At 41.8% G+C, this 19,060-nt stretch overlaps 1 protein-coding gene across 1 annotated transcript; it reads right to left on the bottom strand.

Annotated features, from left to right (window-relative positions):
• Positions 1-1,046: 1,046 nt before the first annotated feature.
• Positions 1,047-18,364, bottom strand: LOC144510535 (UBA-like domain-containing protein 1). The gene is made up of 3 exons (XM_078240048.1): positions 18,065-18,364; positions 17,899-17,958; positions 1,047-2,580 (listed from the first exon to the last, which is right to left on the bottom strand). Exons 1-3 carry the CDS (start codon positions 18,182-18,184, stop codon positions 2,290-2,292), a joined length of 471 nt encoding a protein of 156 aa, XP_078096174.1. The 5' UTR covers positions 18,185-18,364; the 3' UTR covers positions 1,047-2,289.
• Between the last annotated feature and the right edge of the window lie 696 nt (positions 18,365-19,060).

Here is a 19,060-nt window from a genome sequence, read left to right as displayed (position 1 = left end):
TAACCTCACATATTTATCCTGCTAAATCCCCTGACACTATGGTCAATTTAGCATGGCCAATCAACCTAACTCGCACATCTTTGGACTATGGGAGGGAACCGGAGCACCCGGAGGAAACCCACGCAGACACGGGGAAAATGTGCAAACCCCACACAGACAGTGATCCGAGGCCAGAATTGAACACAGGCCCCTGGCGCTGCGAAGCAGCAGTGCTAACCACTGTGCCACCGTGCATTTTCCAGCATTACTCCCATAACCTTCTATGCTGCGGCATTTCAAGTGCTCATCTAATTATTTCTTAAATGTTGAGGGTTGCTGCCTCTACTCCCCCCCCCCCCTTTCAGACAGTGATTTCCAGATTTCAACCACCCTCTGGGTGCAAAGGTTTTTCCTCACATCTCTTATAACACTCCTGCCCTCAACTTAAAATCTATGCCCCCAAGTTATTGACCCCTCTGCTAAGGGGAAAAGTTCCTATCAATGTCCTCCCCACCCCAATAATTTTATATACCTCAATCAGGTCACCCCCTCAGCCTTCTCTGCTCCAAGGAAAACAACCCCAGCCTATCCAAACTCAAGAGCTGAAATGCCCCAGCCCAGATAACATCCAGGCGAATCTCCTCTGCACCTTCTCCAGTGCAATCACTTGCTTCCTATAGCATTATACAATTATATAATTCTATATGATTTCGCCAATAGCTGCATGACTACATCACTCTATAGTCACAGATCACTCAGCACACATGCTTCAATAGTTGCAATTCCTATGAGAATAAATGCACAATGTTGCATCCAACTAAATGAAAATAACTTGTCATTTAGCAGACTGCCCAATTGTACTCAATGGCTTACAAAAAGAAGTCATTATCAAATTGAGCTACATGAGTCACATATTTATGCTTGAGATATGCTGCAATATTACTATTTTTCAGTCTGCCATGTATCCTCAATTTAGCAGAACTGTTGGAGGTGAGGATACCTGCTGAAAACGGATATACGCTGTTTAAAGACTAGTATAATTGAACAACTGAATCTTCAGATACACATCATTTCAATTCATATTTTATTGTGCTTCAGAATTATTAATTTTTTTTAAACTGATGGCATACTTACCACCTGCTAAGGTTAAATATAAGATCAGTACAGGAGGAGTACCATTAGTACATACAATATTTAGCAACACAAAGATAAGTTAATTATTCATCAGGTACTCCACAAATATTGTGGAACAGTTACCATTAAAAAAAAATCAATCTATTCAGAACAAGCAATCCTTAAGAAGCATGAAATCTCCATTTAGAAGTAAAGGAAACAATTTGTGCAAAGATTTGTTTCGCCAACTTGGGTTCTTCTTGACCATAAACATTCCAGAAGTAGGGATATGACAGCATAGAAGGACAGCAATGAGAGGGGAAGTGATGAAATAGATAAAACAATTCTAGAAATAATCGGTACTCCCTGTCTGTGCATAACGTAGTACAAAAAATTTATATAGTCCAAGTTTGACAAAAAAGACAAACCTGTATCCATTGCAACTGTTGCTAAAGTGAATTTAAATTCTATCACACGGTTGTTAAGAGTAGCAAAACACATTTTTTTGTTTTTTTTTTAAACTTAGTTTTTTTCAAGGTTTATATTTTAATGTACAGTATCATGCAATGGCACTTTTTTTTATAAAACATTAAAACCTTACTGTAGTAGTCTGTCTGCAGTCAGTACACTATTGACTGCTTTCCTAGCTCTCCTGTCCCCCAAAAAAAACCTCATTCACAAACCAAATACAAAGATAAACAATGATTCGAAAACCTAATTTGCAATCCCTGTATTAAAGTTTATTTTTTTTTTAATTGTCCGTTGTTGCAACTCCGTACACTCCCAACCCTGTAATTCATTAGACAACTGCCACAATTTTACTGCAAAAAAAGTTACGGAGTAATCTTTAAAAACCATTAGTGATCTTCATGGTTGTCTCTGATATAGCAGCTAATCACTGATAGGTTCCTTTTGAAGGGTCAACGATCAAAAACAAGTTTCTCAAAGTTAACAATTCCATTTTGAAGTCAAGTTGATGGTCTTGAAAGTCTTTTAATTGTGTCACACACATGCAAACTCCAAAAACAACGTTTCGTTTTGAAAATTGCTGGACCCATAATTCTTCTGCTATGAAGTTGAATCTTCCCTATTGTATTCCTTCAGTTCAGATTAGCTGCAGCACAATACAACAGAAACTATTTCATATTGACCCATGCAAGATTTTTCCCGCTTCATCTACAAAGCCTTAACCAGGCCTCATCTTTCAGCCTCCATGGCAACATTAACCTTCTGTTCTGAGGTGGTTTGTTGGGACATTGCTGCTGGCCAGCCAGTATGTGGAGTTGGTGATGCTGGAGTCCACATGCCCTGCTGGCTTGGGGGAGACATGGGCCAGCCTGAGTTGAAGTTTACAGGAGGAGGAGATGTTGCCATCGAGGCAATCGGGCTGCTACTGTTGAAGCTTTCTGAAGCTTTCAGCCTTGAGAACATTGTAAGTGCATCAGGAAAATTAGGAGGCGTTGCAGGTGTGTTAGCTGGAGTGCACATCTGTAAAAATATAAAGACAAAAGTCAAAACACAGCTCAACTAATGACAACGTAAATAATCAAACAATAAAGTCACTTGAATAGTAATCAGTTTTTGGCCAAGACAACTGCAATTAAACTTTTCACAACTGAGATATTGGCAGCAATTATTTGGCTCAAGGATTCTGCTAAGGTAGGAATTGGGAAAGCAAACAGTGGAGGAAACCCATGCCCATTGTTAATATTTACAGTACACAACTTAGAAAGCCAAATGTTACGTCAGAAACTGGATGCTCTAATCAACATAGCTATAACTGGACACAAATCACTTGTAGCACCAAGTGCTCCCAAATAAAATATTATGAAATGAGAAATAACGGTTGTTGGCATCATTTGGCTGAAACTGGAGAGATACCAACTGCTCTGTAGTAACGTGCATGAATCCTCCCAATGCTGCAAGTAATGAGGAAATTCTAACATGTGTAGACATATTCAAACACCTGGCCTCACCTTTCCCAATGGGTCAGAATTTAACCTACAGCAGCTGCGAGACACAGGGCTATCCCAGGTCAGCACTGAATTAACTGGGGAACTCCAACTGCCTTAAATATTAATGGAAAGCTAATTCAGAAAGACATCGACAACTTCAGCAGCAGGGCAAAAGAGACACTGGGAATTTATACAACAGAGTGCCAATGTGCCAACTAAACTATGTTCATACTTTCCTGTTGGACGTAGGCATTCACATTACTGGCATGAAATGCAGCAACGAACAGAAGTCTGGGATAGGTGATCTTAACTGTATGAGATACACCGCCCCAATGAAATATTTATATCTGAAATTTGCTGTGCTACCATTCGCAGATTATCCGCATCATCAATCCAAAGAGAACTTTATATCATGCATTATGCACTGTCATCTTTACTTTTTTAGCAGTGATTTTGGTTTTATGTCTATGAATGGTTGCCAATGACTCGATAACAAAAGAATTGCTTTCATATTAAAGTAGACTTCAGTATTATTTTTCATTTCAAAAGGTGAGAATGGTATGTGCATGGAAACTACAATGGATATTATGGGCGGCACGGTAGCACAGTGGTTAGCACTGCTGCTTCACAGCTCCAGGGTCCCGGGTTCGATTCCCGGCTCGGGTCACTGTCTGTGTGGAGTTTGCACATTCTCCTCGTGTCTGCGTGGGTTTCCTCCGGGTGCTCCGGTTTCCTCCCACAGTCCAAATATGTGCGGGTTAGGTTGATTGGCCAGGTTAAAAAAAAAAATTGCCCCTTAGAGTCCTGGGATGCGTAGGTTAGAGGGATTAGCGGGTAAAATATGTGGGGTTAGGGCCTGGGTGGGATTATGGTCGGTGCAGACTCGATGGGCCGAATGGCCTCCTTCTGCACTGTAGGGTTTCTATGATTTCTATGAATGGATATCTATGGAAATTCAGTCAGGTTTTTAGAAATATACAAGAAGCATTTTAGAAAGTGTAGTTGTAATGTATTTGCACAAAATATTTTGGTATGTGACCACAAGACTCAGTAAGTAAATGCATCACTTGGAGATGCACTGAACAATATAGACCAAGGTCGTCCAGAATAGAGGGAAAGGATGGTCAGGAATAACTTACCAGGGTTTCTCATTTTGAGCATTATCCAGACACCAAGGGTTTAAAATGTGTTTCAGGTGATTTTCCCTACAATCAATTAATTACATGACACTCTTGCTCTAAAATCTTGCATGAATTATGTAGTGAAACAAGCCATTTCAATGTTGGTGCTTATTTTCAATGTACAAACAGTAGTGTTAATGCCTTGTGCCGGCCCTTTACCATATCCCTTTCCTTCAACAACTTATCCTCAAAAGTTAACAAGGTCTCTGCCTCAATCAGTAACTTCAGTAGTGTATTAGAATACCTATGTAAATAGCCACTTGGCATGGTACTGATGCCTATGAAACTATACTCAAATATTTGTCAGATTCAAAGGGCCAGGAGTGGAAGTATTTTCCAACTGCAGACAGAAAGCTGGGTTGAGCGAGATGGAGAGGATCACTTTGAATTGAATGAATATGCCTCGAAACTTGAAAGATGTAGAGGGTTATTCTGTTACCAAAACTCTCCTCTTGCTTTGGAGATTCTGCTTCATGATAAACATTTTTTGCAGCATATACACTACAGCATATATTGTGGTTAGCACTGCTGCCCCACAGTGCCAGGGACTCAGGTTTGAGTCCGGCCTTGGGTGACTGTGCGGAGTTTGCACATTCTCCCCGTGCCTGCGTGGGTTTCCTCTCGGTGCTCCGGTTTGCTCCCACAGTCCAGAGATGTGCAGGTTGGGTGGATTGGCCATGCTAAATTGCCCCTTAGTGTCTCCAAGATGTGCAGGCTAACGGGATTAGCGGGGTAAGTGTGTGTGGGGTTAAGGGATAGGGTGGGTTGTGGGCCTGGGTAAGATACTCTGTAAAGTAAAAGTAAAAAAATGAAGTTTATTTATTAGTCACAAGTAAGGCCTTCATTTACACTGCAATGAAGTTACTGTGAAAATCCCCTCGTCGCCACACACTGGTGCCCCTGTTCAGGTCAATGCATCTAGCCTGCACATCTTTCAGACCGTGGAAGGAAACTGAAGCACCCAGAGGAAACCCACGCCGACACGAGGAGAACATGCAAACTCCACAGAGATAGTGATCCAAGCCGGGATTCGAACCCAGGTCCCTGGCGCTGTGAGGCAGCAGTGCTAAACACTGTGCCACCGTGCCACCCCTGTCGGAAAGTTAGGTGTGGACTTGATGGGCCAAATGGCCTCCTTCTGCACTGTACTGATGCTATGATTCGATATGCCTGGACTTATATTCATTAAGAGTATTAAAGATTGCTTGCCACAATTCACAGGACTGCCCTTAAGTTATCAGCTGATAAAAGTTTGAAAATAGGCACTCTATCAAAATAAACAGCTCTGAACAAATGAACGTCGCACCATTGATTAATTCTATAGTAGTTCAATAGTCTACAGCTCATTCCCAGTTTGAATATGAATATTTATCTTTGACTAAAGACACTACATGCTTAGCTTCCCCAAGAGTTAAATAGTCATTTCACTTCCAATGAAAGAAAGCAATCATGAAGATTGTGTCCCGTAAGTGCACAAATCTGCAAAGCCCTTCTGCTTGTATAAAAGTTTTCATTTTGCTTGTCATGGGAATATAGACAGTAAAAACGAACATTTGTGGTTTTGCCAAATCTTTTGCTTGCTAATCTACTGAGCTGTGAAATTATTCAATAAACCAAATGCAGTGTTGTATTGCCTCTGTGTACAGGTGATCCAAGGCAATCCTGGCTCTAGCCCAATGCCACCTGGAGCAATTTTGAAATGTGAGAGAAGTATACTTTCTTGACTTGTTTCAGTACTTTTATGAAAACATGTCGTCAGTCATCACCCACATTCAGTGTGGATAAAGTATTTTGTACAATTTAATTAGCATGTTAAGATGCATGAATAACAACTATCTCCATTTTTAAAAAGTTAAAGCAAAAAGTGGTGATATAAATATAGGACACAGCACATACAACATATTTTCTGAAAACACCAACTGCAGTTAGAAATTCAGTGATCTGAACTTTGCATCTAGTATATTTATATTGGCAAGTGTAAAATAAGGATCTTTGCCGAAGAACCTAAAGAAAATGAACTTGGGCTTATTCAAAAGCAAAATCACCAGGGTGAAAATAATGTTTATTTTGTTAAACAAGTCACCTTAGAATACACAATGTTTTGGCTAGGACAATGTAATTATCTGAAGCATCAGGGTTTTAGTGTCTTAACAAGTGTTATGAAACATTTTGGTGCATAAATTTGCAATCCCAACAGATGCTTACCAGTTTTGTTTTGTCTGGAAACCACTTTCCACATTCAGCTCAAGTACAGTACAATATGTTCAGTGTAAAATTTACACCAGCCTAGTAGGACAAATATCACACACTAATCTCTCCTTGTTGCTGGGGCAACAACTGGAAAACTGGCTGCTATCTGGACATTGTACCTATATTTACTTTTTACAGTACAGTGCATTATTACAAGCCTGTTTTTGGTGTGCTTGATGTACTGATGGAAGCAACAGTCCAGTGAAAGATTTTTACTTTGCTTTTTTAGTAACTTGAAATAATATAAATGCGTCTCCTTCCTCTTTCCAATCATTTTGAGGAATTCTTAAAATTAGTTTCTTTATTCAAATTTCTACATGGATTCAAAATGGCCAAAATGTCATAAAAATATGTACTACAACCATAGCAGTTTCTAAAACCTTTACCCCATGTAAAATGAAGCAACTATAGCTATAGTTATCAACGTCCCACTGTAACATTTGGAGAAAAAATCTGAATGTATTATACACCACAGAAAAAAAAAATTACATACATGCACACTTTGGGCACGACTCGAGGAACCCAAGTCGGACGTTTATTTAACCACAGTTAAACAGGAAGTGGCATTGAAAATGATTGTGCCTGAGGAAATTTTACATTGAAATTTTATGTTCTTGTTAGGGACCCCCATTCCAACCCCAGCCACATCATATCCAGATTTCTCACTCTCTGAATCTCACCCAAATGTGAATGGTGAGACAAGGTAGAAACTTTAAACATGTGGTAATAATTATTTTCCTTTTTTCTGCTATTGCTGGAGGCCGCAACTTAGCAACCAAATCAATGAAAATGTTAATCAAAGTAAAGAAACCCTATGGCATTTTTTGAATTTACGTTTATTTACAAACTCATCTGCTACAGATGGCCAAACAGCTCAGCAGGGGTGCACTGAAAGTGTCATTCATACTCAACTACATTCATTGAACTTAATCCAGCAGTTGCTGGCTAGGTTACAAGGTGGAGAGAACTGGTGCAACCGGTTTATTTTCAGTCATTGATAGAGCAGTATGGAGGCATGGAGAAAGGTGCAATCCCTCAAATTTTAAAAAAGTGTGATGTAAACAGCCATTTGTTTGAAAATTGGAATTAAATTTCCAGTGTTGCTCTAAACTGTAAACCATTTACTGGACTCAGCTCTGAGAAAATGCACCTCATACGATGTAGGTTTTCCCCACACCACAACAAAGCCAGCAATTATGAATGAAGTGTGGTGACGTTACTTTTTTTAAAAAAGTAAAAACGCTAAAGGACAATCAACAGAAAGCCTCTCACTTCCCTTGTCCAAAAGAAATGGCATATGCTACAGCACAACACCATGGGTACTGGTATCTTTCCATGTGGTTATTTTAACCTACAATGGCCAGAATTTGCTGGGAAAATAACGAGTATAATCCAAGTGCTGCTATTTGTGTGGAGGTCATCCAGAAATTTGAGGTACCCCATTAAGTGCAAATTACACCTCGTGAAAATGGGAGCCGTCAACCTCCCAATAGGTTAAGAAAACGTTGCATTAATTACCAGTTAAACTCGCCACAAAAAGTTACGGCTGGTACTTAATTAAGGCCCTTTTAAGTATGAGATGTATGTTTCTAAGATGCTACCCAACATCCTGGGCCCAGAAAGGGGATAACTGAGTTAGCAGAGTCTCATTCCTACCGACAGCAAATTAATCTCAAGAAACTGAATAAACTGAATTAATTTTATTGTTGTACTTTTTCTTTCTGTCAGAAGGGCGAAGGAAAAGGTTCAACAGGATTTGCCTCAAGATGTCCCACCCCAGCAAATTCAAGGGCGACGTATTTTCTGAATATTCGATCAACAAGGGAGCAGACAATACAGTTTAGTCGATTGCGTTCTTTTCCGACTCTAATGAACATTTCCTTCAGGGAGAGTGATCTAGCACACAAACCTTTGCTGATTTTCTCCTCCCCGATCTGGGTTCATCAGTGTCAGAGTATAAAGTTATTCTGAATTAAATGAGCTAATCCAGCATTCAGGATTAAACCTGGGACTTCATTGGGTCTGGGTGGTTCAGTGACTGATCAAAAGAATGTTAATTTTTAGATAAATGAAGCGATCTAGCATCGAGATTTTAAATTAATCAGTTTTGAAACTGTCTGTTAATTTCATTAGTACAAATGCAAATTACAGCAGATGCTGGAAATCCAAATTAAAAACAAACTACTGGAAAGACAAAACATTTGATGAAAGCTTATCAACCTGAAACATTAACTCTTGTTTCTCTCTCTGTAGATGCAGTTTGATCCAAGTATTTCCAGCACGTTGTTATCGCAAAGGGAAAGGATGGAAGTATTTTCACACAAGTGCAGGATGAATTGGTGGATTAATATGGATACCTTCCATATGGAGCAAGACCTGGATAACATTCAGAATTGGGCTGACAAATGGCAAAGATACATTCACGCTACACAAGTGCCGAACAATGGCAATCTCCAACGTTACAGAATCCAAACATCTCCCAAATCAACATGGGATACTCTCCACTTGCCTACATGAGTACAGCTCCAGCAAAACTCATGGAGCTCGACACCATCCAGCACAAATCCGCCCGCTTGATCAGCAGACCATCCACCACCTTGCCAAGCCTCCTTCGACAGCACCTTCCAAATCCACAACCTCTATCACCTAGGACAAGGGCAGCAGATGCATGGCAACACCACTACCAGCATGTTCCCCTCCAAGTTGCACACCATCCGGACTTGGATCTATATCACCATTACTTCACTGTTGCTGGGTCAAAATCTTGTACTCTCTTCCTAACAGCACTGTACCAAGACCACATAGATTTCTGTGGGTCAAGGTGGCGGTACACCATCATCTTCTTGATGACAATTACGGATGGATGACAAATGCTGACCTTACTAGCAACACACATCTCATTAATATAAAATCAAGTATGCATTCAGCTTAGACTAGTGATCTGAATTGAAGCAGAGTAAGGCAAATAATCTTGAATAATAGCTCATTCGAAAAGATCTTTAGTATGTTAAATGCAGGCAAGGTTGTGAGACTGCCCTTTGAGCACCGTCTGCCCAGAGGCTAAAAACAGCCTCAGGGACAGTATGTGAATAGGATTAGAAGAAAAACACAATATAGAATAATACAGAACTTCTAAATAGGAAGCGGGAAAGCTAGGATAGAATGGAACCAGGAAAAACTATTGGAACAATGGGTGATCATTAAGTGAAAAATGCTTCAGGTACAGACAGAGCTCCTTGGATGACGAGGGAGATAGAGATTATGATGAAACAAAAAAAGTGTATAATGCATGTTAGATTAATTATTTAAGTGAGGACCAGATTAAGTAGAATAAATTGAGGGGAGAGGAGAAGAGGAAAATAAGACTAGCAAAGATAAAGCTTGAGAATAGAACAGTAGTCAACATAAAAGGAACCAAAAATCTACCAGCATACAAAGAGTAAGCAGGTAACAAGAGTTGGACTGGGTCCCATTAGGGACAAAGGTGGTGATAAATATTTAATGACACTGGGCAAGGTTAGAACACTTGAAAACAAGTGTCTCATATGCTTTCTTAACCACCTTATTGACCTGTCCTTCTTCAGGGATCTTTGGAAATGCACCCCAAGGTCCCTCTGGTCCTCCGTACTGCCTAGAGTCCTACCGTTCATTGTGTATGCCAGTCCTCACTTCAGAGTTAAATTCCATTTGCCACTGTCCCAGACTACAAATGTATGCAGGTTATGTGGAATCTTTATAAAGCCCTGGTTTGACCCCCAACTAGAGTTGCGATCACTGTACTTTAGGAAAGATGTAAAGCTCCGCAAAAGGTTGCAAAGGAGATTTACCTGAATCATTCTAGAGATTGCGGGGGGCGGATTGTGTTTGGCCAAAAAAGAATAGGTTGTAAAGGCTGGAATTGCTCTCCTTGGAGTCAAGGAGATTGAGGGAGATTCAATAGATGTGCGCAAGATTAGTAGACAAGGTAGACAAGGAAAAACTCTTCCCATTAGTTGATACAGTACAAGAACTTGGGGACCCAGATTTAAGGAATTGGGCAAGAGATCCAGTGGGAATCTGAGTAATTACTATTTTCCCCAAAACATGATGACTATTACTGACCTGGAACTTGCTGCCCACAAGGATGGTGGATAATCAAACTTCAAAAGGAAGCTGGAAGGGCACTTGAAGGGGCGGCACAGTAGCACAATAGGGGCGGCACAGTAGCACAGTGGTTAGCACTGCTGCTTCACAGCTCCAGGGTCCCGGGTTCGATTCCCGGCTCGGGTCACTGTCTGTGTGGAGTTTGCACATTCTCCTCGTGTCTGCGTGGGTTTCCTCCGGGTGCTCCGGTTTCCTCCCACAGTCCAAAGATGTGCGGGTTAGGTTGATTGGCCAGGTTAAAAAAATTGCCCCTTAGAGTCCTGGGATGCGTAGGTTAGAGGGATTAGCGGGTAAAATATGTGGGGGTAGGGCCTGGGTGGGATTGTGGTCGGTGCAGACTCGATGGGCCGAATGGCCTCCTTCTGCACTGTAGGGTTTCTATGGTTTCTATGAAATGTCTTGCAGTGCTATGGGAATCAATCTGGGGAGTGGGACCAACTGGACTGGACTGCTGTGGGGAGCCAGCATGGACTCAATCGCCCAAATGGCCTCGTTCTGTCCTGTAAATTATGACAAAGATGGTACAGGCCCAGAGATGGTGCAGTTTGAAGACTTGCACATTCTCATACACTCTTAATACACCCAGTGCTAATAATTTCCAGTTTGGCATATTTTCAGGTTATTTTTGGGTGAATCTCAGTATGGATCTCGGTATAACAAGGATAAATAGATAAGCGCTGCTGTTGCAATATACTGTGCTTCAGAATAGGAAGCAAAATGCTGTAAGCTAGCCTGAGTGGGAAGAAAAACCTTTGGCATGCAGGCATTGCCAATGTACTTGGTACAAGGTCATGGTGGATATGCTTACCATATTTAAATTGCTGTGCCCTTTAAACAACTTCTGTATTGTCAGTGAGGTCCTCTGCCTTATGGAAGCAAAACAAATGGGTACTTTGCACATGTACCTTGTTCAGCTCACCCGCATAGTGTCAAACAATGCAATTTCCTCTTCTATTGCAAAATGTAACTTTTGTGCCATATTAGCCTGCATAATATGCACTGTGTGCACTGGCTGCAAAGCCTGACCTATGTCTGTGTAAATGCAAGTTCTTTCTGTTACATTTCTTCAACACTCCCTCTACTAACCAGTCAATAAACTGGGGCTTTTGGATCCAGAGCAGAGACAACAATTTATAACAGGCAAACATGCAGCCATCAGAAATACCATCTCAGTTAAACAGCTGCTGTTTTTAGTCCCTATAGAAGCTTCCCCGAATAGTGAGCCCCAAATAACTAGTGTAATATGCACAAGGACTGAATACTCAGTTACAGCTGATCCAGAAAATGTTGTGTGTTTAAGCATTTGCAAAGATTTCCTACTCCGCCTGAAAACCGTGTATGAAACCCAAGCTTTTTTCACTTGCATGCTCTGATTATTTATAATGTTACAAACATGGCTGCAGGCTTTTAGGTCCACTCTATACTTAGTACAAAACAAAGTCAGTAGGTACACCAAAACCCATGGGACAGCTTCCTAGATACACATACAGAAAGCCATTATTTGACAAGATTTTTTATAATATTGGTTCATACTGAATTTCCAATGGTCTCCATTTTATAACTAACTTGTGTTAAACACCACAGACCTTTCCTTTGGATTTAAGATGCAAATTTTACAAGTCACAAGACTTGTATGACACTTGTCTGCATGGCTATCTTACATTCCCAACTGCCTCCTGCTGCCCTGGAAGTCACTCACTATGTTTCCCCACGTGTGCTGCCTTGTCTCTGGATTGTTTCTGTCCTAGATACTTATGTTGGTTTCAGGGATAAGCTGCTGTTACATTTGACCCCTTTATCTTCTCCTTTACATGTGTTTCCCATCCCCCGCACTGTTATGGTTTCTTTCCTCGAGTTTGCTTCCATCTCCATTGTGAAGAATGAATAAAATTTTTGAAATTAAAGAAACCAGTACACCTCCACAATGAAGGATACCATAAGGATCTTTGAAACAAAACGTACAAGTTCATTAACAAAAAGCAAGCATGCCTAAATCTGTGGTATAAACAAAAACAAACAGAAGTGGCAGATTAGGAAAATAAATTGTTTGTGCCAATTTAGTTGACTTGAACCTGTATCATTAGAATGATACACCCCTACATCATTCAATGCTTTATTCTCTGGAATTTACCCAATGCATTTCCTCTACCAACTAGTTTAGTGCTGCTGCTTGTTTAAAATGTCTGCCATCACATTCCAATAGGACACAACGTTTAAACACAAGGCCTCATGTTACATCCTCAAAAGTATGCTTTTATAAAACAAAGATACTGTGTAGTTGCTCTGCTATCCAACATTATACATTACCTTGAACAATCTTAGCCATCTTTATATACAATAGTAAAGATTTTCCTCAACAGACCTGGTCGCATTGCTACAAAAGTACAACTATGGCCCTTATATAATCACAACACTGCATTTTAATAAAAATCTGTTACCAAATTATAAAATCAAACTATGGTTTCAATGAATCAACATGTGACTTACAAACCCAGTTTAACACAAGTATCTCACCTCCTACAACCATTCTATTATTTTTAACAAGTATCCTCTACTTGCCACTGGCCAAATAGGCTCACCTAAAAATGTTGCAATGGTTATACATCTGGATTTATAAGTAGTGCACATTCATGTCATTCATACTCACATGATGCCATTGTTGTTGCCATATTATTTTTCTCAAGGAATCTAAAGCAAAACTTAATCATTGCCACAAAAAACTTTGGTAAGTGGATGTTCACATACAAAGGCTACTTAAAACCAGCTAAATCCTTGTGTTACTAATGACTTAAAGTGCTGTAAAGAACTGAATATTTTTGTTTTTAAATAGAGGACCACTTCATCTAGTTTATCCTGCAGATAGCTGAAGCATATGATTTGGGGAATCCAGATTTAATCTACAATATGTGTGGAGTTGGCCAGGCCAGTGATAGGAGTGTCACAGTCAGCCCAGTGCCCCAGGATAAGGAAATATTTTGTGGACACCGTATGTGGCTTGACTGTTACCACCACCCCCCCACCCCAAATAATCAAGTATTCAGTGGATAATCTCATGCAAGACTGATTACTTGACCAAGATACCAGAAAAATGTCACTGGATTGTTCACCAGCCAGAAATCAATGTCTTCAGCTGAGTGACAGGAGAAATTAGGAAATGGAAAAAAAAAACTCTCAATGCCTTCCCCAGTAAAAGGCAAATGAACCTCACCATGTAATGCAGAATTCACTGCAGATCCCAAACATGTGATCATGACTGTAACAAACCAGCAATGTTAGCGCGCAGGTACAGTAGGCCGTGAAGGCGGCAAATGGTATGCTAGCCTTCATGGCGAGAGGATTTGAACGTAGGAAGAGAGATGTTTTACTGTAATTGTATAGGGTGTTGGTGCGGCCACACCTGGAGTATTGTGTGCAGTTTTGGTGTCCTTATCTGAGGAAGGATGTCCTTGCTATATAAGGGGTAGAGTGAAAGTTTACCAGGCTGATTCCTGGGTTGGCAGGTCTGTCATATGAGGAGAGACTAAGTCAGTTAGAATTATATTCATTGGAGTTTAGAAGAGAAGATGGATCTCATAGAAACTTATAAAATTCCAACAGGGTAGATTCAGAAAGATTCCTGATGGTGGGGGAGTCCAGAACTAGGGGTGAACCTTTAGAACTGAGTTGAGGAGAAATTTCTTCATCCAGAGGCTGGTGAATATGTGGAATTCACTACCACAGAAAGTAGTTGAGGCCAAAACATTGCGTGATTCAAGAAGAAATTAGATATAGCTCTTGGGGCTAAAGGGATCAAGGAATATTTGGTGGGGGTGAAATCAGGATATTGAATTTGATAATCAACCATGATCAGAATGAATGGTTGAGCAGACTCGATGGGCTGAATGGCCTACTCCTGCTTCTAGTTTCTAACACTGTTTACATGGTTCAGTGAAACACTCAAAACTTTACTAACAAATCCTTGGGAAAATGAGTATACAGCTCACTGTATACTCAAACCACTGTCAACTCAAAGCACAAAGGATGTGCAACAAAGGTGTATTTTAAAACAAGTTCTGAACAAGTCAAAACACATTGGAGCGTCACCTAAACTAGCACTCAAAGTGAACAACAGAACGTTAATGTTTCATAATGTTTCAGTTCAAGTTGTAGAGAAAGTTGTAAATTTGAACTTTCAGTTTTATTTCATGTCACACATTCGTTTTCTTTTGAATGTTAGGCTTCTAAATATAAGGAGGGGGGTAAAAAAATCAAAAAATGAAAAACAAGTGTTTCTTGATTAGAATTAATTATATTCCACATCTAGAGAAAAGATAATTATTTTTCCCCCCCAAAAAGAAATGTCTCTGTCAAAATGGAAAATTGAATCATTTTCCCCTTCACTATATATACACACTGTGCACCTTCTAAACTCTTTTCCAACAGTATTTACATTTAAAAACTATCAGTTAAAAACTAAACCCAAACATCTGGCTTTTTGTAAATAGAGTCCTTTGTATCTAGAAAATGTCTCCATAAGCATTATTTGTTTACAATAACAGTTTCTACTTGATGTAGAAACCCATCTTTTGCCACAATTTTGATGATATATTTTTATGTCAATGAAAAGCAGCTGACGCCAATGTAACCTTAAGCATGTGTTTTGCTTTTTTCACAGCAAGAAATCTGAATTGTGATCACATCATTTCTTTCATTTTGTTAGCCTTGCAGTTAATCCACTAATGTCTCATTTCCAGCAATCTCAGGCTGCTCTGGCAGACGAGTCTAGGTTGCTTGTGGTTTGCCTATATCTGATGCAATTGAAATGGCAGGTCACATCTGGTTCTCAAATAAGCACGGATATCACTTCCAAATCTAAGGCCTCTATTCATAGAAATCGGAGTTTTCCATACCCCAAGGAGAACAAAATTCAAACACATCTCTGCATTCTACAGAAATTCAAAGTCCTGGACAATCTCCCATTCACAGGAAGTTTTTAGTTTTACCTTTAAGTTCTTGCCTAACAACCATCACACATTTTAAGATTGCACTTTACTAGAAGGCAAACCACAACAGTATCAATGCTTTTTGACCATTCGTACATGAAAAGTTATTATTGAAGCTAACTGCACTGTAAGCCATTATATTTATGATTAGCAAACACACTACAAAAATACAAAATGGAAGAATTAGCAATCATTTTATTGTGTTGCTTTGACAAGTGATCTGTTTAAATTACAAAATGATGGAATCAATGTCCACATCTTCCTACAACACTATCTTCCAAAAGCAAACTTCAAAGCCTATAGAACTGCCATTTCAGAGGGAATCCATTTTAGTTCAACTTCCTGACAAATGGGAAATGCCTGTGTTTACATGGAGGATTGAGAGAATTGTCATGTGGGGGATGGGAGAAAAACGGCTGCTAGGAAATAAACATCGTATCATAACACAGGCACATGGTGAGACTCGGGGCAATTAAAAATTTCACTGTTCCACCCCACCCCCTGCTGCAAATCACTTAAATCCTGAAGGCAAAAAACATACTGTTGCTCTCTTATTTTCTCTAGACACAATAGCTTTGTGCATAGTTACTAATGGTCTCTCGAAAGCTGGTCAATAGAAATGAGGGCATGGCACATTATTTACGGCGCCCCATTTGCAGAAAACATAAGGAACTAAATTAATGAGATTCCTTCTTTTAAGATTGTATAGTGTATTTTTTTAAAAAAGTGTTTCAGAAAACACAACAACATGCAAACATTTTACTGGAACTGTGAAGACTTGTTTTAAAGCAAATTGTACTTTGGTCTGGGAAGAAACAAAAAGAAACAGGACTTGTTCAAAATTTACTCATATTCGACACAGGCTTAACTAAACAAGATTCGTGAGACAGTGATGTCCATCATTTTAAAATAGTTAGCCATTCCCCCCCCCAAAAAACTGCCTCTGTACATTCCAGACTTTTCAAAACATACTAGTGGTTATTCCTCCCCAAACTAAAATCAATTCATATAACTAAAAACGTCAAAACTTTACTAGTGTGCAGATTAATGAAATATTAAAACACAGATAAGGACTCTGCCACATGTTTGCGTACAACCATTTTTTACGTTAAAGTAGATTGGATTAAAAATGGCTGCGCCATAATCTTCGACTTTCTAAATACAATCTGCAAAAATAGTCTCCTCCAACTACTCCACTTCATCTGCAAGCATGTTTGAAGATGGATATAGAAATACGCATGTTGCTGCACAGTCACAAAAATAAAAAATATTTTGCGAAAATGGAAATTATATGTGCATACAGGTAGGATACACATTTTCAAACAGACAATAGACTATTAACTGACATCTTAATACGTTAAAGCAGCAAATTAGGCCAAACAAGCACACCAACAAACCCAGTGACATACCACACCGTCCCTTTCAAAAAAAACACAGCCTAGGAAAGGGTGGCGTTGGCCACACAGAGCGGGTGCAGCAACAACTTGGAAATATCGAATATCTGGGGCTCAAGTGTGTGAGCAAGTTGCGGGAGGTGGGGGGGAGCAGTAGCTTCCAGAGAGAGAGAGAGAAAAATGTAAATAAATAAATTCGGTTGAGGCTTAAACGTGGCGAAAGGAAACCATAACATTACGATCACAACATAAGACGGTGGTAAACTCTTGCCAACAAATACGCTGTGGGTTCGCGATGGAGAAATGTGTCCGCGTGTGTTGGGGGGGGGGGGGGCATTGAGATTAGTGTGTTTGTGGGGGACATTGAGATTAGTGTGTTGGGGGTGGGGGACATTGAGATGTGTGTGTAGGAGGATTGAGGTGTGTGTTGGGAAGATTGAGATTAGTGTGTGTTGGGGGGAAGATTGAGGTGTGTGTGTTGGGGGGGTATTGAGGTGTGTGTGTGTTGGGAACATTGAGATTAGTATGTTTGTGTTGGGGGGGTATTGAGGTTAATGTGTTGTGTTAGGGGGCTATTATTCCAATGGGGAGGAAATGTGCATTTTGATCACCGGGGAGGTAAATAAACACATTCGATGTGCCCTAAGGGAAGGGGAGGAGGGGAATGTGCCTGGTGAATGCAGCCTCCCCCGGTACAGAGTGGGGGCAGTGGCAGTCTCTCAGCCGCCTCGCTGTGCTGGGTCGGACATGATGAGCCGCCTCTCTCTGTGTTTATTTTCTGTCCGATCCCAACATGGCGGCGCCGGCCCGGCCCCCGGGGGCGGGGGAAGAGTAAATACAGGCTCTGAGCCCCCTCTTCTCCCCCTCCCCAGTCATCCTCACCCCCGCACAAGCCGCTTACCATCTGATGGTGATGATTGTACGGGACGTTGGCTTCCTGGAAGAAGGCGCTCAGGGCGGTCTGCATGGAAAGAGAGAGAGACAGGGTCAGTGAGCGGCCTGTGTGAGCGGGGCAACCAGTCACCCACCCTCCCCTCAGACACCCCCCTCTCTCCCCTCCGCCTTACCTCGAACTGCCAGTGCGCCGCCTGTAAGAGCTGCTTGGCCTGGTCGGCCGCACAGCCTGCGGTCAACACGAACTGATTGATCATCACTTGGTGCTTCAGCTCGTCCATATTCACCGACATGGTGGCCGCTCTGGGACTGTGTATCAGGGTGGCTGTGAGTGGGGGGGGAGTAGAGAGAGGGTGTGCTCGCCGGCCGGGCGGGCCTACCCCGCCGCTCCGCTGCTTGTTGTCCCGGGCCCCGGCACTAAGGTGCTCCCACACACCATGGGCTCCCCAACACCAATACAAATATTTACCAAGCGGCTCAGACAGCCCGGCCCCGCCCCCTCGCCTTGACTGACAGCCACACAGGCCCCGCCCCCTCGTCTTGACTGACAGCCACCAGGCCCCGCCCCCTCGTCTTGGCTGACAGCCACTCAGGCCCCGCCCCCCCTTGGCTGGACTGACAGCCACCCAGGCCCCGCCCCCTCGCCTGGACTGACAGCCACCCAGGCCCCGCCCCCTCGCCTTGACTGACAGCCCGTCCCCTCTGTCTGACAGCGACCTTAGCTCCGCCCCTCCTCCTGATTGGCACGCGCCCCGGCCCCCCCCCTCCACCGCTTGACTGACGGAGGACGTCGCCCATGCTCCCTCCACCTGATTGGCGGTGATTCCCGCACTGACTCCGCCTCTCCCTTCTGATTGGCAGCTGCCTCCCCTCCCCCCGCCCCACAGCTACTTCCGCCTGATTGACTTGTAACCGTCACCCGGACCCCGCCCCCTGGTTATTAGAGGATAACGTCACCCAGGCCCCGCCCTCTCCCCGTGATTCGCTGTCCCCCTTGCCTAGGCCCCGCCCTCTCCCCTTTGACTGACAGTTCACGTCATCCCAGCCAGCTGGCCGCGGGAACCCTCCAACCGCAGCCTGATTGGTGATAACCTCGCTGGTACCACGCCCATTTCATCTGATTGACAGCTAACGTCTTGCCGGCCCCGCCCCGGGACTGGCTCTCAAGT

Source organism: Mustelus asterias, chromosome 23 (assembly GCF_964213995.1).
Source record: "Mustelus asterias chromosome 23, sMusAst1.hap1.1, whole genome shotgun sequence".
NCBI classification, from domain to species: Eukaryota; Metazoa; Chordata; class Chondrichthyes; order Carcharhiniformes; family Triakidae; genus Mustelus; species Mustelus asterias.
The sequence above is the reverse complement of the archived record's forward strand: the minus strand, read 5'-3'. Positions and strand labels throughout refer to the sequence as shown.